Source organism: Larus michahellis, chromosome 7 (genome assembly GCF_964199755.1).
Source record: "Larus michahellis chromosome 7, bLarMic1.1, whole genome shotgun sequence".
Classification (NCBI taxonomy): Eukaryota; Metazoa; Chordata; class Aves; order Charadriiformes; family Laridae; genus Larus; species Larus michahellis.
In genome coordinates this window covers 31,042,398-31,063,305 of record NC_133902.1, presented here as the reverse complement: position 1 = coordinate 31,063,305, position 20,908 = coordinate 31,042,398, and the positions used below count along the sequence as shown (strand labels likewise).

The window sequence follows — 20,908 nt, the reverse complement described above, 5'->3', positions numbered from 1 at the left end:
TTTGTTCAATGACCTGCAATAAAATAAACAGTAAGACTTTAATAAATAGGTGATTAGCCGTGTTATTCCAGTGTTGTCTTTGCTATTAGAGTAGTGCCATGATCTTCACTTTCCATTGGCTAATACTTCCTCGTTTTTATAGGTAAGGCTGGTGGAGTTAAGAGGAATAAGCAACAGAAATCTTGCTATGCTAGTAAGCATAAAAACTGTGTTTCATTTTCAGAGTGAAAGTACCTGCCCCTTTGCTACTGTCTCCCCTGTCAGCTGGCTGGTGTCTGATTGTCTGCACACAAAAATCAAGCCCAGCAGATTAGGTGGTTTGCTGTTCGCATTTTCAGACAGGCAAAATCAGGGAGATGAAAGGTGCTTGTAGATGTGTGCACAGTGGGACTGGTGAATGATAGCCTTCTGCCACCTTGTTAATTTACGTGAAGCAAGTATGTAGTATGGTTGCCAAATACATCTAGGGCCTTTCATGGGGACTTGCGTTAACATCCATTGTTCAAAGAACTCACATGCAATCCATGCAGCAATAACTGTTTCTCTACATCATTCATCATCCCAAAGATCTACCTACCAGTCTGCCATATGGCTGGACTCGATCTTAAGAGTCTTTTCCAACCTAAATGATTCTATGATTCTGTACACAAGGTATTACACTTTGAAATAGTCAGATGTGACATTAAAGCACTGTGGCAGCTTTGCACTAACTTTCAGTATTAAGTATTTCTTGCATGCTCACGCTGCCTGTTGCCAGTTCCATTGAGTCCAGGTCAGCAACCCAGCCAGCAGGCAAAAATCAAGCCTTGGACAGCATACTTCTAGTAATGGCAACAATACTTCAAGTCAAGTACAACAGTCAAGCAAACATCATGACAAGGAAATCAAGCAGGATGAAGGCAGGTGGTCTGAGGTAACCCAGAAAGCTCAGAAAAATTAGTGCCTGTCATTTAATGAGGTTACAGTTAAAAACAAGATCAGTGAAGTGATTTGTGATGGAAGGATGTGAAGGTGGAGGTTTGATATTGCCCCTATGCATTTCCCCAGAAGACACACTTGTCTTTCTCTTTCCTTTCTTGCTACAGCACTGAAAGCCCTTTTCTTTGGCCTGCAACTTTGTAAGCAAAGCCGCGCTCCACTAAGTCTCCCAAACCTTGCCCTCCTTACAGCCACAAAAACTCATTTGTTCTGCTGTAGGTGGAGACTATGTAGTTGCAAATAGAGCTCTTTTAAATAAATTAGATCTACAAAGGTGTTCATCTGCCTGCCAAGTTAACTGATGAATCATGTTGACAAGGTCTTTACATGCTTGAATGAGTTTGCCCAAATACATAAGATTATAAATCTGGTTTTGGAGTGCAGTGATTTCTTTTGATCTGAAGCCTCACCTACTGGTGACATAAGACATTTGTATAACCAGCTTTGCGTATTCCGTGAAGTAGTTTGTTTTTAAGAGTCTAAGATTTAGGTGCAAGAAAATGATAATCAGAACAAGTCAAGGTTTGTTCCAGCCCTTAACCAAACAAGAAAAAAATGACAGAGGAAAAGTTCCGAAACAGAGGAATACAGTTTTCCATAACCTACTAGCTGTGGTTTACTGTTAAAGCACTCCACTTTAGCATTAAACAACAATCCTTCCTGGTTCCAGATAGAGAGCAACTTGAATTTAATGCAGCTTCCTTCCTTTGAATTTTTAAAACAGACTTTCAAAGGGAAAAAATTAAACCAACTGAGCCAAACTGATTTACAATGTTAGCCAGTAATTCAGATACACTGATAAACATCTAATAAGAACCATTTGATTTCAATCTTTTTAACCTTCAGGGATGCAGCAGTTAACCACACACCAGGAAGGGACTGAAGCTTTTAATCACTATTTCCTTCTAACACGTCTGTGTTAAAATCTGTACACAATAGGAGGGATTAGTAGGCAAAAGCTAACACCACCACATGAGACTGAGACTTTTCCTGTTCCCAGGATAAAGTGGGTGACAAAGTATTGAAATTGAAGCAAAGTTCATCTGCTCTTACAAAAGGAAAGATTACCATGGGACAAACTTAGGCAAGAGGTAATCGACACAGAGTGGGGAAGGAGAGGAACAGACCTACAGTAACTGCTCAGGTCTGCTGAGTTCGATAGCTTTCAGGCAAAGGAGGTTCTGTAAAGGACTGTCCTTATACACACATCTCTCATTGGTTCAGGTGCACCACATGAACATGTTTCATATCAGTGCTATTTCCAGGGCCTATTCATAACTCGGAGATGCTGAAAGAAAGCTGAGTGACTACTTCTAGGTAGAGGATGTTTTTACATCACCCAGGGAAGGGCCAGCAGGGCCAGCTGTGGGACAATATATGCAACTTGCTCATGACCATACTATGTTATGATTCAATGATGCAAGAAGAGGTTAAATCAGATTTGCAATGGGTATGGCTTTCCTAAAACAAAGGATTTTAACTAAAGTCAGTCAAAATCAGGCAAAGAATTAATACCTGCTAATGTACATCTCTGGTTAGTAAGATATACTATACTGTAGTAAGATATAAGTATAAGCCATAGCAGCAGGAACACTCCACGTGCCCACGCTTCACATAGCTCATCAGTTTGCCACATGGCAATTGCCTGTGCACCAGTGTGTAATGGGAGCATATGGAGTAACATAGTAAATGTCTTTTAGTAGCATAATTCTGAAAAGGCCACATTGGTCATGCCTGGTCATGAGGAAGCGCCACAGATCGTCTCAAAGTCACACAAATACATTTTCTCCTATTGTCACAATATAGAGTCCTTATAAATTCCATTTCTTCAAATCATAAAGCATCCTCCATTTACTTCCTACCACATGTGATCACGCCCATTTGCTGACACTGCTGAGCTCCTCCATGTGGGTAAGAATTAAACCTTCTTTATTAGCTTCAAAAGAGTGAATCTCATCACAATCCCATCTCCAGAACAGAACACAATTTATCAGAAATCCACATGGTAGCTGGGAAAGTTGCCTTTTCTATATGCCTGTCTGGTTTAGTCGTGTCAGAATCAGTTAAACTTCTGTCTTTCCTACATTTTTGCTGTGTTTGCCATGGCAGAATTCTGTTTCCCATGAAGATTCAGATCTATGAAAAAGAGGAGCTCCAAGGCCAAATGTTGGAGCTCACTGATGGTTGCCCATCAGTCCCAGGCTACATCCATCTCCCCGAGATCTGCTCCCTCAATGTTTTAGGTCACTCTTGGATCTTGTATGAAATGCCCAACAGTACTTACTGAAACCGGGGGAATACAGAAGATTCCTTGACTGGGGTGCAGTAAATGCCAAAATTGTCTCTTTGCAGAGGCTGCCTGACTTACACTGAGTTATTGCTCCCACGCTAAATAAACAGTGAATGCATTCCAAAATCCTTGTTCAAATGAATCTTCTTTCAGTACTACAAACAAATTGAAGTTGTGCAGTCCAGAGGGAAATCCAATTTCTCTCACATTTTAGGGGGAGAGGAGGAATACTTTGAAAAACAGTCACAATTATCCAGCTGTTCCACAGTACATGATAATTTAAATAACTGTTAAAAGTCCAACTGCATATTGCTAACCCTCATAAATGTAGAGCTCCTCAGTCATCACTTCACTGGATATAGCTATTAATGGGAAGGTCTGATGCTTTCATCTAAATTTTACGCAGTTTCACAAGTTCTGATCTAGGAATAGATTCCAGCTCTATACTTACCAGGGTTAACAATATGCAGTTGGACCTTTAACAGTTATTTAAATTACCATGTACCATGGAACAGAAAAGTAAGTCACATTAATAGTTATATCCAGAGAAGTACTGAGGAGGAAAAGGACAGAAAGATGCAGAGGAACTCAGAACAAGGTGAACACTGTATTTGGCATCAAATTCTTCATGCAAACAAGCTGCTCCATGCTGCCACCAGTCCAGCAAAGTTTTCCAGTCTTATCTCAGTTTATTGCTTCAGAAAGAAATTTTCCAGGTCCTTAAATCATACCACCTTTATATAGCATTTCTTAGTGAACCTGTGCTTCATGAACTAGATGTTGAGCTGGTGTCAATCACGCTGCCTCTACTAACTTAGAGGTGCACTGATCTGCTCCAGCAGATTGAGCCAAATCCCTCATTTGCCAGGCTATGATGTATGCAAAAGGAATTAAATAAGCATACTAGTGTGGACTGGAAACAGGACATCTTGTTGTGCTGGAAAAAGTCTATTGTAGCACTAATTACCGTCAAGTAATTATGTATATGCCTACTAATCATCACTGAATCCTATGCCAGCAGGCACTCTGTGCAATAATGAATGTGTGCCATAATGAAATATAACAAAACACAGTAAGGGTTCTCACATCTTAACATACCTCTACTCACTTAGGTAGTGGAGTCTAGATTTATTTTTTTTTCCAGGCATAGTTAGGCAAATATACTACTGCTCCTCAGCAAGGTGCTGGAGACTTTTGGAAAGAGAAAGCAGTACAGAGAGCACTGACCTCCTAGGACACTCTGCAACATTATCTAGTATATGTTTAATTTTAAATCATTTCATCTGGGCTTTAAATTGTAGGCTTTGATTTTGTTTTGCCTAGTAAACATTCTTATAATGGAGTCCTTATATAAAACCAAGCAACTTCTACAGCCATGAGGTAGACTGCTTAAAACTCACATCTCCACTTGTTAATGTCAGAGACCTCCTTTAGCCATTATTTCATGCTCACATGACCCGTCAGTAATAGCCTGTTAGTGATCCTCACCAGCCTTTCCCTGGCAACACTGGAGAGGAAAACAGAACTATTCTTTGCCCTTCTCGTCCTTTCTTTTGTACAGGGGACACTACATCTGCCCTCCTGCCTGTCCTTTACTGCACAAAGTAGGCTGTTCAGCTGCTTGCAAATGTCTGGTGTGCGTAAGAACACTGTGCTTCAGCCAGAGAGAAATGGAGCATGAACAATTCAGCTCTGAAGGCAGAGGTGTGAAAAAGCATGTTTCCTCTTGTTCACAAATGCCTAATATGGTCCATTTATAGGAACTGCACAGTGTAAGTAATAGGTGTGTTAGCATGCTTAGGTTAGCGTGCTAACCCAGGTTTGCAAAATAACATAGAAGTCGAAGCACAATATTTACTTGCCTGCTTAGAAGAGGGAACCAAAATATTTCATTTGCCTTCAGCAATAATAAAATAAAGAAAAAAACAGACCAGCTCCCCAGACAGCAATTAACATATGCCTACGTACTCCAACAAAGTATCTAGTTCAATTAGTACAATTGAGAAATACAGCTACATAGCGATGTGTAAGTTACATCCTGGCATTCCTTTGGTCAAAGGCAAGAATGAACAGAAATGTACTATTCAGTGATCAGAGCGATAGTTAGATGTCTGGATTTTTGATTCTGTTGCGTCCTACAATTTGGGGGTGGCTAAACCTCTCTGAATTTCTCCACCTGAGACAGAAATGGTGGCAATTCCTAGTTTTCAAGGAGCACTGAGATGTTTTACTTGCTTTTGCTTGCAAATGCCCAGAGAATCTGAAGCAGAGGTTAAGAACAAGGGTGCTAGAGGAGAGGAGCACTGGGAATTCACAGAGAGCATCCAAGTTTTTGCTAACAAGTCTTCTAGGTTCCTGTAGCTTGTTTTATAGTTGGTAGCAGGCACTGCAGTTGCTGGCATGCAGGGTATGTTTCTCTACACAAACACTCAGTGCTATTTTCAGATTATCCCTATGCTCTTCTGGGTTTTTCTGGGGTGCAAATGCAATCAACCTCCATGTAAAAGCAGCTGTCATAACAGCATACTAGTTGAGGGCAGCTGGAACAGATGTAAATAATCAGACTCCTCAGATCATGGATATCATTTGGCCAGCAAGATATTTTGGCTCCAGAGCGTAAGATCAATCCACAGACCTTCCTGCAGTGCACAGCCCATCTGTGGCATAGGGTCCTGGGAGGGGAAAGTCTACAGGATTCAAGGAGAAGCTGGATGAGTACTTGGAAGAGAAATCCACCGAGAGTTATTAACCAGAGAAAAGTACCCTCCTGCTCAGGAAACCGCTTGAGCCAAAAATACTTGAGGTCTTGAATTTTGAATGAAGTATCATATGTATTTGCTTCATATCTACCCTTCCCTCAGTGCCTACTCATGGTCGCAGTTGCTGCCAAGTTACTCGACTAGCTGGACTACTGGTTTGACCCACGATGGCTGCTCTACATTTGTAGCTACAATAAGGAATTCACATATCACTGCCTCTACTCTGGTCTCTCAAGTTCTAAACTTCATCACCAAGTCCAGTGCCCACTGTATTAAACTACAAAGGACCATATTGGACCCAAAAGACAAGCTGGCTCCACAAAGCAAGCATGATCACAGAAAGAATAAAAAAAGTATAATAATTCCGAGCCTGTCAAAGATTTTGAGAAATGCAAGCACAGGCCTGCGCATAGAAGTTGTTCCTGTAAGTGAATTCAATTTGCTTAGCATTAGCCATCAGGAAGAAGTCATTTTTGATCCAAAGAAAGCATGGAGGTATTCAGAAGCAACTACTAGACTTAAATTCACACTCTTCCCTCAGTCTGCTTTCAGTGTAAAGGCTACCGATTTGCTGGCTGAGGAAGCATCTCCAAGAGAGAAGTTGACAGTAGTGATGCCATTTACAATACCCATTAGAAGCACAATTACAGCTGTTTTCCAGCTTCAAGTTTTCTGAAGTTTTCTAGCTTCATGAGATCACCATACAATGCTCATGCAAGAAAGCACAAACACATAGCATTTTGGTTAAACAAGAAGCCAGTGAGACAAAAAGATCCACTATTGCTCCATGCAGTTTGAGCAGGAAATATGAAAGTGTGGCACTGCACATGGTAGGATTTTGTGAAGGTTAGTTCAAAGGCAGGTGTGGAAGGAGAGAAAAGGAAGGAAAGCAGGAGAGAAAGGAATGGTCTCTGGGAAAAAAATGGAAGTTACAGAGAGATATTTAAAACTCCAGAAGAATAACTCAAAACTGTGCTGTTTATCTTTTTCCTTTGAAAAACAGTCTTGGATTATTATTTTTATTTCAAATAGATGATGATTCCTTGATATTTTAACATTGCTTTGTACTTAGGCCTTGTAATTACTAGACTAAAGGGAAAATACTTAAAAGGCCTGATCTAGCACTGGTAGCACAAACCTTTTACTCCCATTTGGTTAATGGGATTACTTCCCATTACTCAAATGACACATGAACTGAGAAAAAAAAGTTCCTGCTGGAACCCAAAGATGATCAGCAGCAAAATAATTTTACCTAAATAGCCCCAGCTATTAATTTTACCTAAATAGCCCCAGCCAGCTTCACCCTGCCCTTCCAATAAATTCAAAACAGCTCTAATTTTGAGTCTTCCTATTGCCCCAACTTCTAAAGACCACTGCAATGTATCAATTAACTGAGAATTGCACTGTGCCATATCAAACAAAGGCCCAAAATGAACACAGTCCTGAGCGTCTTTGGGATTAATCAGATCAGACGGAAAACTTACCACAACATTCTTCCTAAGCAACAGAGTTTTTTTAAGTTCAACTGCAATTAAGATTTCTTCAGCTGAAGAAATTACTATGCTCCCGTGTTTTGCCCCAATGACTCATACCTGAGCTCCAAAAATCCGTACATCTCTCAAGTGAAATATTTCTCTGTGCTGATTTAAAAAGGCTTTTCTCTACCTTAAACAGGTGGTGTCCATCCTTCAACTTCTAGTCTCTTTATCTATGAACTCTGAATTACATTAATATAGAATTTCAGCAGTGAAGCCTGAGTGGATGTAAATGTCCACGACCACAGCTTTTTGATTACCTACTTTTCTCTCTCATACACATACTCTTAACTGCTAAAGGAAACAGGCAGCAATACCTGTTCTGAGCGCTTTTGAAAATGAGGACAGTTTTTAATACTGTGAAAAATGTTTTACAGTATCATCACTAGGAATCCATATCATTAAAAAAAACTTTGTTTCATATAATCAGGGAACAGAAAGAGATTAAAAATAAAGTGACATGAAACAATTCTGCTGCGGTGCAGCAGCATTTCCAGCACTTTCTCTTGCATGTCTTCCATCCACAAGATAACAGAAATATTGCTTGACCTACCCTTTACTCTCATCCTCTGCGTACTGACAATAACAATAAAGTTGGTACCACACAAACTACTGCTATTGCCTTTTGTCTAGAGAATGACAATGGAGAGAAGGAGGGGAAAAACATTCATTTCTCTTTACTGAGCAAAAAATTCTCTTTTATCCTATTCCTGTGGATGCAGCACTGTGCATTCTATATAAAGGACTGCTGACTCCTCCTGCATGCTGAGGTCTCACAGCTAAAGTCTGGCAAAAATGCTAAAGAACAGCTGAGTAATGGAGCACTGACAAACAACCTAACAAATGCACAGCTCCGTGTAGGCAAGTATGTTTGCAAACATAGTTTGTTGGTCTACCAACAAATTAGCAAATGGGAAACCTCGAGTGGTTGTTTTATTATCTAGCTCTTTGATAAGTTTCCTAAAGAAAGTCTATAGTGTACTTGGAAGCTTTCAAATGCTAGAACATTTACACATAGAAATCTTTTGCTATTTTTCAGTCTGGCTATTTTCCCTTTGAGTTTGTCAGCTGCTGAAAGAGACCAAAAGTTTATATATTATTAGACTTCTAAGGAAAATAAGGTTGAAGTACTCTATTCCAAAGAAATATAATAAACATCACTAAACAATGCCACTGAATTTAAGTATCTGTAACTTGATTTTACTGCTGTAAGATATAGCTGCCCAACAGGACCTAGAGTGTTCAATGATTAACTCGGGTTAGACACAACACTTTTGTTTTGTTCCTGTGTCATTAAGAGAGGCGAAAGCTTCAGCACAATTCAAATGTAGAAGAATTATTCCTTCCTTTGTCTGTAGTCTACATTGCAGAAAATTTCTAGGAGCCTAGGACTGGGTGCAGGAGATGGGCACAAAGTTGAATGATTGTTTGATACGCAGAAGTCATCCATGGAGCTGTCAGTCAAAGAGCAACTTGGGTTTCACCTTCTCCAAATGCTCCCAAAAAACTTGTCATGAAGCTGCTGACAGGCTATTTCCAGCATGAAATCATGCTAAAAGTCACCCTCCACTTCCCAGAGTCCCAAAGGGACATCTACCTGTCATTTCTAGTACTAGAGAAATGAAGACACCAGTAACTGTCTGTACATCTTATAGAAAATGGACACAAGGGCTTTGCTAGTCTTTGGGCCTTTGCGGTCTTTGGATTGTTTTTTTACAATCTAGGCAAAACAAAGCCAGCTTTCAAATACTTTCCACTGTGATGGGGTTACTTTTGTTTTATTGCAGATCACTTTCTTTGAGGACAGAGACTTTGTGGGCTGCTCCTGTGAAGCTGCCACAGACCAGCCAGACCTGCCTACCCACCTCAACAGGTGGAAACTGGCTGCTGGATGATCTATGAATGTCCCAACTAAATAGGCCTTCAGTTCTTCCTGATGAAGGGAGAATATCCTGACTACCAGCACTGGATAGGCTCCAATGACTCCATTAGGTCTTCTTGTATCATCACAGCAGTAAATTTTCCATATTGTCTCCATGTATGTTACTGCCTATGTTAGAATCAGAACACTACAACCCATTTTGACAGCTCTGGTACAAGTAACAACTTCCTCAGAGACTTCTGTGTAGCAAGTTCACCTAATGGGGTATAGACCCTGAAAGAGATAGGCAAGTCAGTTGGGATTCTCAGCCAGATGAATGGTTGGTTAGTGCTTGACCGGGGAGGGGGGTTGTTTATTATATTAATTTTTATTTTGATAGTATTTTTATCTATTATTTTATATATATATATGAAAACACTTAACTTCACCAATCTTCTGAAACTACTCTGGCTATACGTGGCCTACACAAGAAAATTTAATACAGAGCTAAGAATCAAACCACATCTGCCATGCCCTAGTCAATGCTCTTCTTTCAAAGTTGGTGACTACACTACTACAGAAGCAACCTGACACATCTCATTGCAGAGACATCACCATGTATTTGAGCTGCAAGTGAAGGCATATTTGCCTTATGGCAGATTTTTTTCTGAATACTTCAGCCCAGAATAGATCCGTGTTTTTCCCTCCTAGACTCATTCCCTGGAAAAGTTTTACTAAGTTACTAAACTAAGAGGGGAGAGGTTGCCAAGATGTGAAAGTTTTCAGTACTTACACATAAAGCTAAGGAATTGATACTTGGCCCAGGAATAGCCTTGATGCTGGAACACATCCCTCCAATGTTCATGAAAAAATAAAGCTTACAACATGGATTAACTTAATGTACAATTCACAGTTTCCCTGTCTAGTAGAAGCTTCATAGACCATCACAGCAAGTTTCCAGATACATTCCATCTGCATAGGATAATGCAGCTATTTTTTTCACTGACTTGTGGTTCTTCTGCAAGTTCTTCTATCTATGCCAAGTTCTGAAAGCTAGTGCAGACACTCTTGTGTCCTTTCAAGCTGTAGAGGGAAAAAAAGTCACAGATGAGGAAAGTGGGAACAAGATGGACTGAAGGGAAGTTGACTTGGGAGAATGATGGGAAGTATCTGAGAAGGAGCAGAGAAACTGAGAATTAGTATGGGGGGTAGAAAAAAAATCCTAAAATTAGGACACATTTCTGCATGCTTTACAGATTCAGAACAACAGCATCCAGAAAGTTTGATTCCATAAATGTAGACATTAAAGTGTTGGGTTTGGTTGTTTCTTGGTTTTGTTGGGGTTTTTTTGTTGTTTGTTTTTTTTTTTTAAAAAACTGAGTAATGTCTTTGCACAGCAGTAGTACTCTTGTGTATATACAACTGCACTTGAGCACCCGCAAAAACTGTATTGAGCACTGATAAAAGAGCAGAAAGTATTTTTCTGTATCAGATCTTTGCTGTCTTAGATAAAAGAGTCAGAGAGAATCCTGAAACGGTTTAACATCTCAGTAGGTAAAAAGCAAGAAAACCTGCCCACCTAAGGCTGTACAACAAAAATACCACCAAAAAAAGCTCCTATCTGTCCCAGCCGGCGCCTTATCCAGTTATTACATCAGCAGCTAGGAACACTGAGGGCACATGACTGCTGTGGCAATTCAGGTTTATCACTGATCTGCATGTACAGTTGAAGTGTGGTGATCTTGGCAGGACCCCATTTCTGCCCTACTGCAACTCTTTCAAAGAAACTCTCACTGGAGCAGAAGGGACTCACAGCACCACTGCTTTAAATTAGGACCGAGTCAGATTTATTCCTGTTCAACTAACTTTTCTGCACATTCTAGTGGCTATTGTGTTGCTACCATCAGTATTGCATCTAGCAGCCTGTAGTCACCTAGAACTGCCACTTGACATCCTGTGCATCCATGTCTGGATTTGCCTTCGCAGCCCCAGCAGCACAGCCAGCTACAGATCTATGAGAGGAATGCTGTCAGAGTTCATAGATAACTACCCTTCTCTCCAGGATGACTTTGACTACAGGGACATCTGGTCTTGTAACATACTTGAAGGAGCATGGATTTTCTATGAGCAGCCACACTTCTGAGGGCAGCAGTACCTCCTGAGGCCTACCAAGTGCAGGTGATTCATCGACTGGGATGCCTTGACTGCCAATGTTGGCTCCTTCTAACCAATGGTGAATATTTCCTAACCAGCACTTTCCTAAGCTACATGTCAATGAGTAGTGCCATTAGTACTTTATTAAGGCCCAGGAGTTTTGGAGCCTACATGGATCAGGTTCCCCCTTCTTGCAATGCTTTTAGCCTTTGATTTAAAGTCCAGCAGTGCCTTGACTACAGTGGGCTTCAGAGCCTGTGCTTGCTTCACTGGTAGGAGTAATTCCCCTTAAGTCAGTGGAGATTATATGGTAACACCCAAGCTCAGAGAAAACCCACATCTAAATTGTCAAGCTGAATTTTTATCTGTAGTCTCAGATCAATTTAAAAATAGCATCTTTGAAGAAAAATATTATTTCAGACCTTAGAGGAAAAAAATGAAATACATTCCTCATTTATGATAATGAAAATCCAAAAATCCACCTGTAACTGAGTCCACAGGACCAGCTCCATGCTTGAATTTATTACAGAGTGTACCTGACATTTTGAATAGCCCTATAAATGCAATGTCCTTCTCAGAAGCAGTTCTCTTGTGAATAGACTGGCAAGTTCACAGCCACAGTATCATCACAGAGGTACTCCATACCAAACCTGCAGCTGTGACACTAGATGACTTAAGGCTGAGCAAGGCATTTACAGTATTTACCATCTTTATTAATAAGAATTACTTCTGTCAGTGACTATTTGTAACACTACAGATATCAAAATAAAGCTTTCAGTTGCTTATTCACTTCATGATGAAAAAACTGTCCTGGTGCCCAATAATCCCTACTGCCATTTGGCATTAAGTCCAGAGTTCTGCACAGGTTTCCAGCTCAGGGCCTACACTGTGCTCTTTTGTTCAGCCCAGACCTCACACTGTTTGTAGACCTAAACTCATGCTGACCCTACATAGCACAGAGGGTCTGAAAGTAGCAACTTCTCATAGGGTCTGGGGTTAGAAACCAGAAGAGAGACCCGTTATGTTAAAGAATCTACAACTCATTCAGTGTGTAAGTGGGCCCCCACAAGTCTCTCACATACTTTAGCAGTGCACTGTTTACACAACACTGCAGGATTTTTAAAACTCTGCTTTTGAGTTTTACAACACTAGCCATCATTCAGGTCTCTATGCCCTTTCTGTGTCAGGAGTTAGGTTAGCAGGGTCCCTGGAGGATTCACAAGGGCACAGCCTCGGTTTCACATCCCACGCAGAAGCAGGTACTGTGCCACAGCCAACATCTAACTTCTGGGAGGCCATAGTGATAACATTTTGCAAGAATCCCGCCTCTAGCAGCAGTTGGAGATTTCCTAAGCCCATTTCCCTTTAATTACTTCCCTTCATTTGCATGCTTCCCCAAACCAAGAGGAGTCAAGCTCCAAGTTGCTATAGCAGGCATTCTTGGGACATTAGCTTGTCTGCCGAGAAGGAATTAAGTTCAGACATACCACCAGCGACTACCAGCACCTACACATCCTTAAACCTTGGTTGCTGATGTGGGTTGTTTTTTTTCCTGATACACTGATCCCTTTCAGGAGCCGTGCTGCAGATTCAGATCTGCTGAGCACTGCAACATAATAAAATCATTCATTAAACAACTTCTTAACTAAAGCAGAATGATTTGAAGTGCACTGATCACTGGCAATAAGATGGTGCACAGTAAGGGATGGCTTACTTTGAATGAAAAGTCAGTTTGGTGGAGGAAGAGCACTTTCACCATGCAATCTTGAGCAGTAACAACTGGTGTCTTTAAGCATGTGCAAAACAAAGACAGCTGTAGTATGAGTCCACACATGCTAGCTCTAGCATAGCTAACCTAAATGACACCAGAGGAGAAAAGCAGTTCTAAGACTGAACACCCATCCATGAATCTTTACTGGCTGTTAGAGCTTGTAAGAACCTAGGCAGATCAAAGAATCTATACTATATATATATATTTAGTCTGAAAGAGTCTTTAAGATGTACCCAACACAAGAACATTCCTAGAACAGTAGCAAACTTAAGGCCTGTGGTAGAGGAGCCTATGCTACAGAAAAGGAGCAGAAGAGATCAGGTCACTGCCCGGGCCTTTTACAGCAGTGGATTCATTATATTGAAGGCCCCCTGTGGAAACAAGCTGAAAGGACAGAGAAGGACAAAACCACTCATGATGGTCCCAGGCTACCCTGGGGTAAATTCCTTCCTGAATTTAAGTCTAGTGAACCGTTTAACCCTGCATATATGAAAGCAGAGCAGCCAGGGGCCAGAGGGACTTAATGGTATTAGCCAGACCACCACCTCCCCAGCTTTAGCTGTGGCAAGTCTCCCAATGCTTTGAAAGAAAGTAACTAAAATCCCTAGATACCAGCTTACATGTCAAGGGGCAAACAAATTCCTTCCCATTTCCAAATTTTGCAAACAACTAACAAGCCCCGAACTACCTGGGGCACATGTGAATATGATGACAGAAGGAAGACTAAACACTAATTAAGTTTGCTGGCTTACCTAACAGAACAATTGCGCACTCGTTTTGTGCAATCATAGCCAGAGAAACTGAAGGCAAGCCGATCCCGCGCAACCCTCAGCAAAATAGCATCTCAGAGGCCTTGGCATCTTGCAAGGGCCAGCTTGCTACTTTCCAATAGCCACACCAAATGCAGTCTTAAGTTAATTTGGCTTGAATGACTAGAAACTAGCATCCACAAAGTCCTATTTCTTTACATACAGCAGAAGGTGTTTTGATAGCGGGAGTTTTATGTGCATCTGCCAAGGCCACTTGCTTACTTGGAATGTAAAGTCTACTCTCTACTTCTGTGCAAGGGTCTGTTTGTAAAGGAAGATGGAAGAGTTGAGAGACAGTTTCATTTCTACATGTATTTTAGGTCTTTGTTGTTAGTAAACAAAGCACTAGCCCTAAGACATCAAGCAAAACCTCAGACAGAAGCTTTGCCATAGACCTATCTCAGCATGATTTTTTGCTGGCCTGAAGCATGATGTCAGTAGAAGCCTTAAAGCCAAACAACAGGTTCGAGAGTATTTGAGAGTCAGATACAGACTTTCACCTTTTTCATTTGCTTCTACAGAAAATAAGTATAGCTTAACAAAAGCATTACTACAAGGTATGTGATTTTCCCCTGACACTTGAGAGGTCCCTGGACTCAAAGCTGCAGTCTAATGCAGCCCACTCCTTTGTTGAATCTTTCCTTAACCTCAAATTCATGCCTTCTCCCTATCCACTCCCTTCTCTCTACCCATTCTGTTACCTGAATTTGCTGGCTGACAAGTTCAGCCCATAGTAAGATGACTGAGTTACTAATATACAGCTACTGAAGAGAGATAAAGTACAAAACCACTGGTAATGAACAAAGTATGAGAAACAACCGCTGTGATAAACAGTTAGTTACCACAAGACAGCAGCTGGGGGACAATGAAACACAAATGAACACAACCTACCTAGCTATTTAAGGTCCATGAAACAATTGGTACATAATTATGGGAAAGCAGGTGATGAAGAATCTAATAATTAGCTTTCACAGATAGACCAGTCCATAAACACTGACATTTTAGAGTACCCATACATAGCTGGTAGTGCTTCTTTTTACATTTCCCTCCATTCTTTGGCTTCTGTATCCTTAGCTGGATCTTTACAAAGGTAAGTACACTGAAATACAAATTCATCTAGAAGTGTACTACACCTGCAGGGACAAAGCTGTAACCCACCTTTCTCTACTGACCTCTCTCCTTATTGCTTATACTTAGATGTGAGTAAGAACTCACAGTGAATACCGAATGTCTATACTGACAGGGAGAGATTAAACTTGACCTACACCCAGTGATGCAGATGTCCAAAAGCCACCCTAACAACCTTACAACAAGCTACCTGGCTTCAAAAGCCTCTGGAAGGTCAGACCAGGAGACCACTTACCCTATATGCCACCAGAACAGACTATCCTATTGCAAAATACAAATGCTTTACTTACACTTTACTTTCCCTCCAGAACACCTGTATAAGCCAAGAACTGGCTCCACAAGCAGCAGTAATTGCCTAGGCCCACTAAGATAACTATGTCACTACTACTCCAGCAGAGTGGAAAATGGCTGCTTTATAGTCTGTGAGCACCCTAATTATGTGGGTGGCAGCACTTAATAAGGGAGGAGCCTCCCATCTTGGTTGGAGGGTGGTTTTTTGTTGGGTTGTTAAAGTGTTTTGTAGGGCTCCTGTGGGGGGAACAGCTATTGTAACTTGCAAAAGTCAGGAATGCAAGAAAGCACAACAGTATCTCAGGGGAAGGTTGGGGTTTGTATGTGGCTTTGCTTGGGCCTGACACCTTCAAAGTGAGCCAGTTGTAAGAATAGTTTGAAATAAGCTGTTATTTAGTCTAGAGAAGGCTGTAAGAAGAAGCAATAAAAACTTGTAACTCAAAAAGCATGCTAAAAAGAGCTTCCTTTTCCCATATTACTGTGGAAGGGACAAATAATAATGGTTTGCATTTGCTTCAAAGGTGATGCAGGTTGGCTGTTAGGGGGAGCTCCTAACAGTAACTCAAGCCCTGAGATCAGTCCCTCAAGGGGGCAGAATCTTTTCTGTTCCTGAAGGCTGCTCATGCAGAGGGGTCCAGGGTGGTTTAAGCATAGCAGATGCTGCCCTGGGGACAGAACTGGGCTCTGAGCTCTTTTTTTTTTTTTCTTCTTGATGGAAAAAAATTATGTTGCAACCTCAAGGCGGGAGACTTGTGGCTATCAGCAAGTACCAGAGCACATGTATCACACAACTAAAAATAATTTTACAGACTCATTTTTGTCAGTGTCCCTCCATCTGTGCTAGGAACTATGTTTAGATATTGCAGTAAAAGATACTTCTCCCACTCCTGCACTGCTAATCCACATGATACAACAATGAGCACAAATTAAATTTCTCCAAGGAAACTTCACTGATCTTCTAAAAGCAGGACAAATATCCAAAGGCATGCTGCGGGGACCAATCTCAGACTGTCTTTGGGCTCTTGGTGACGCTTACCCACCCCTAGCGATTTTTTGGTACAGCAGACAATATAATGATATTGCACAGCCAATTGCTTCGCAAAGGATTTCCAAACCTCGCACAAAACCATTGCAGTGGTGTGGAAATCCCCTGCAAAGGAATTGACTGTGCCATGACTGGCAATGAATGCTTCATCACGCGAAGCTGCACGAGAGCCACCCAGGTGAGGAGACAGCCCACTGGCAGAAGGACCAGGGCTGCAGCCAGAGGTTGCAGGGCTGTCATTCTCCCAGCAAACCAGGGAGAAGGCCCAGGTCTCCTTAAATCCCCTTCTCCCTGCTTTAGGAGCCTGACAGAATATTAATTTCCAGCCCCACTGTCTAAGGGATGAGGCAGACATGGAGGGAAGCTCATTCCCCAGGGAGTGCCCTGCGAGGCACATTAAACAGTGGTGTTATGGAGCGAGCAGGAGCAATGTCCTTTGCTGGAGCACTGTGCCTTTCGGGGGGGGTCAGCGCACCACCAGAGCGAGCCACAGCAGTAAGCTAAGGAATGCCTTTTCACATTCCTCTTTGAGAAATCTAACTTATTTTAGGAGCATTTTCCTAGTCCTATGCAAGCTCTGGATACGGGGCTGCTTTAAAGTGATAGCAGGTTGGATAGATGTGTACATCCACGCTCCTCGGGCTATGCACACAGGCCTCTCGGGAGCATACGTAGAACACGTGTATGTGCTTGACAACCTTTATCACTCACAAAGCAGCGCGGAGGTGTCCCGGGGTGCTCTGTCCCACCAGGAGGACCGCTAATGCCGATCCTTTTTCGGGCAAACGGACTCCTAGCGCGGCGGAGGGGCGCGACGCCTACAGGGACCGGCTGCTCCTCAGGTGAGGAGCCGTGGGCTGCGGAACGGCACTGCCGCCGGGGCTGCCCGCAGCGGCCCTGGCCCGCCCCGCGCGGCTCCCTCGGCTCCAGCCAGCGGCCCCGGCTCGGGGCGCTCCGCCGCGGCCGCCGGGCGGGCTCCGCAGCGCGGCCCCGGCCGCTCCGCCTGCGCGGGCAGTGCTGCCCCTACTGCCCGCAGCCAAGATGGCGCCCGCGGCCTCCCCGCCCCTCGGCGGCGGCCCGGGGCGTGTGCCGGAATGCGGGCGGGGCGGGCGATGTGGCGAGGATCGGCCCCCTCCGCCTCCCGGCTGCCGCGCGGCGTTGCCCGGCCGCCAGCCGCCGTAGCCCGGGTAGGCTGCGGGGAGAGGCCGCGGGGGGAGCGGGAGGAGGCCGAGGGCGCGGTAGGTGGCGGCGCGGGGCAGCCGCTGCGTCCCGGGAGCGGGCGGCGGGGCAGCGTCAGGGCTTCTGCCGCGCCCCGCGGGGGACGGGAAAGGCCGCGGCCGGCGCCTCTGCCTGGGCAGCAACTAATCTGCGGGAGTCGCCGCTGCCTGGGTTCCGGGGGCCGGCTGTGGAGCCCGGGGTGGGGGGAGCAGGGCGGTGGCGGCTGTCACTGCCGGGCCGGGGACGCGGAGGGCGGCCGGCCGCCGTCCCCCTCCGGTACCACCGCCGCCTCTCCCCGCGCCCTCAGGGCTCCGGCGTCCCCTCAGCGGCCGTGCTGCTTCCCCTGCTCCCCGCTGACTCCCTGCAAAAAAGAGGGAAAGCGCCAGGAACCTGAGAAACCGGACTTCTCTCTCTCAGGGGTAATAATGTCAGAGACGAAAGCAGCGCGACCTGCCGCCGCGTAATTACCGAGGTCGTCTGTGGGCTTTAAGTATGGATTTTTTTGTTTTTTTTCTTTCCTCCACCAAAGGCCTGAAGGGTATGTTTTCACTTTCAGAGATTAAAACCGAAGCAGCGCTGGCGAAGAACCGACATGCCTGACACTTGTCTGCAGTTGCTTGTGTTGTGCTACGCTGTTTACCCCAAAAGGAGAGACTGACGCCCTGTTATTTTCATCCTTGACTTCTCGGGTTATGATACAACTGTAATAATACAGCAGAAACCGCGGAAGAAGGACGTGGGAACTGAGCATGGTAGGATCTTGAACAAAAGTAGCCGGTATCGACGAGAAGAGGAAGGGAAGGAATGGCATCCCGAGAGAGGCTGTATGAGCTTTGGATGCTTTACTGCAGTAAGGTAAATATTTGACGGGGTGTGTGTGTGTTTCTATGTCTTTTTCCTCTTTTGTTTAGGTATGTAAGTCAGGTATGTAAAGTGTATCTGTAACGCCTTTTAACACATTTTCGTTCTTGGAAGTTGCATAGGCTTGTCTAGCTTCTGTAAGGATATAACTGCACTTTAGGATATTTACAACCTCATCTCTGGATTTGCTGTTCAGGTTGGGCTTTTTTGTGTGTGAGGTGTGAATTGCACAGTGTTTGTGGCTCAACTTAAGCAGTTATTCTAGCTATCTCTCTTAACTATCTGAATGCGTATGTTGACATAATTGTTTGTTTTGTAGGGCCATGGCTTTAAGATGTATTGTATTCATTAAATTTACTGCTGTCTAGTATTTAGCTTTATACTTACTTTTTTCTGCGCAGCTCCAGTTTCATTTAAACTATATTAGCCAAAGCCGTCACAAAGAGCAGATTTATTAAATTACTCCCAAGCCTTCCTTTGCTGTTTATCACCATAACATCTTAGTACTCCATTAATAATAATGAACTTCCTTCACCTGGCAGGAACATTATTAAAATACTGTCCTGTCTCTATTTGCATTCCACAGTGTAAAACAATTCATGTGTTTAAAGCACAGGTCCTAATTGCCGCCAGACGTGCTGAGTATGTACACAAATTGGATTGCAGATTGTCTAAATAGATAACCGTAAAATAAGGAACATAACAAAAAATAACTGTAAAGGCAGGGAAAGGACTGGCCTACTGTCATATAGGAACTCAGTGGCAGTGGCAAGGATAGCTTTTGGTGGCCATATTCTCTGGTTTTGTTTTGCCTTTTCTCTTTGCAGTCTCACGCTTCGTAGGTATCACAGTTTCTTAAACTCTTCAAACCAGTAGGACATTAAGGGTAGAACAGATATTCCCTTGTTCTTGTTCCCAGTTCATTTCTAGGGGAAGCCCATCTCAAGAGCATAGAAAGTGAGATTTTAAGTACAGACCATCTTAAAAACATGAGTGCACAAAGTAGTGGATCAAGATTGCACAAAGTGGTCTTAATTGTAGCTTTTCTTAATTTGTGTGTGTGTGTTTGCAACACTAATGCTTTACATGTAGTTAAAAATAAACTAGTGCAAATGTAACACATGGTATGACTTCTTACTGCTACCCGCGTGGGTGATCTGTTGGGTTGAAACATATTTGCGTAGACTTTTGCCATTTAAACTAATGTGGTAGTGCCAATGACAGTAAGAAGTGGACTAGCACTGGAGGAGATGGATGTTTTGCCAGTGAGTTCATTGACGCGAGAAGAACAAAGACACTTGGAACAGACTCCAAGAATCCAGGCTTTCCTCAGCTTTAGGAGACACAGGGCTGTAGAGATGAGCCAAGCTCTGAACTTCTTTGCACAGCCAGTGTTTGTCTCTTTCCTCCCTAGTTGTTTATAAAATTCTTTTGTGTGTTTTATACCTTCTCCCCCTTTGCTTGAACCTTTCATTCAGATTATATGCTTTCTGTCTCTGCATGCTAGCAGTAAGTTTGCATAAATAAAGAAGTGCTAGTTAGAACGTGTGTTTTAAATGTTGTATGAGGATGTTCTGTTTCTTTATGGGAATGATACATATGCAATCTCGTCAGCTCTCAGATGGTGGAGGATAGGCTATGAAAAAAAAATCTTTGTATATACTCAGCCTCCATGAGCGCTTGATGATTTTTTTTTTTTGGCCTTTTTTCTTCCAGACCCATATATTAAGGGCATGATTAGGTGGATTTGTGTGTCGATAAGGACTTGTTTGTAAGTAGGAAAAAATATTTTTTTAAAATAAAATAGCTGTCTTCAAAATTTGAAGGCAACTAGAGTGACTACAAAAAAGGAGTCTTCACTTTTTTCAGAGTGCTAGACACAAAACTGTTTTTTCCTTCTCTTTCTTTCTCCCTCTCTTTCTCTCAGCTGATTCAAGTTAAAATGATAGCTCATTCTGCTTGAGTAAAGTATCTGGCATAACTGTGTTTCATCCTGGATTAAGTTTGGTGAAGTTAAGAGCAACTGAAGAAGCTAGGTTTTAGGATGTAAAATGTTGTGAAGCCTTAAAGTAAATTAGATTGTTCAGTCATGTATTGCAAACATTGGTGTGCCTGTACTTGGTTCTTCTCAGAGCATCTAGCACAATAGGAAGGTGTAGCAATAAATAATCGCCAGTGACAGGATATAGTGGTTTAGGGAGAAGTCTC

General features: G+C 42.8%; 2 protein-coding genes across 9 annotated transcripts in view; both read left to right on the top strand.

The window, feature by feature from the left end:
* Positions 1-827: 827 nt before the first annotated feature.
* Positions 828-11,605, top strand: LOC141745965 (gamma-crystallin 1-like). The gene is given in 3 exon segments (XM_074593513.1): positions 828-913; positions 9,396-9,554; positions 11,410-11,605. Coding segments are annotated over 3 exon segments (441 nt in total).
* Positions 11,606-17,713: 6,108 nt separating this feature from the next.
* Positions 17,714-20,908, top strand: part of NBEAL1 (neurobeachin like 1) — an 86,074-nt gene continuing 82,879 nt past the window's right edge. For 6 of the 8 annotated variants that reach the window (XR_012588333.1, XR_012588334.1, XM_074594745.1 and 3 more), the window contains exons 1-2: positions 17,714-17,808; positions 18,396-18,694. Coding sequence is in view for 6 of the 8 variants with exons in the window: in XM_074594745.1 (XP_074450846.1) it covers positions 18,644-18,694 (51 nt within the window). In the remaining 2 variants the exon portion in view is untranslated. Of the gene's footprint in view, positions 17,860-17,991; positions 18,259-18,395; positions 18,695-20,908 lie in introns of those variants that run through there. The other 2 variants (XM_074594741.1, XM_074594742.1) reach the window with 2 other exon arrangements.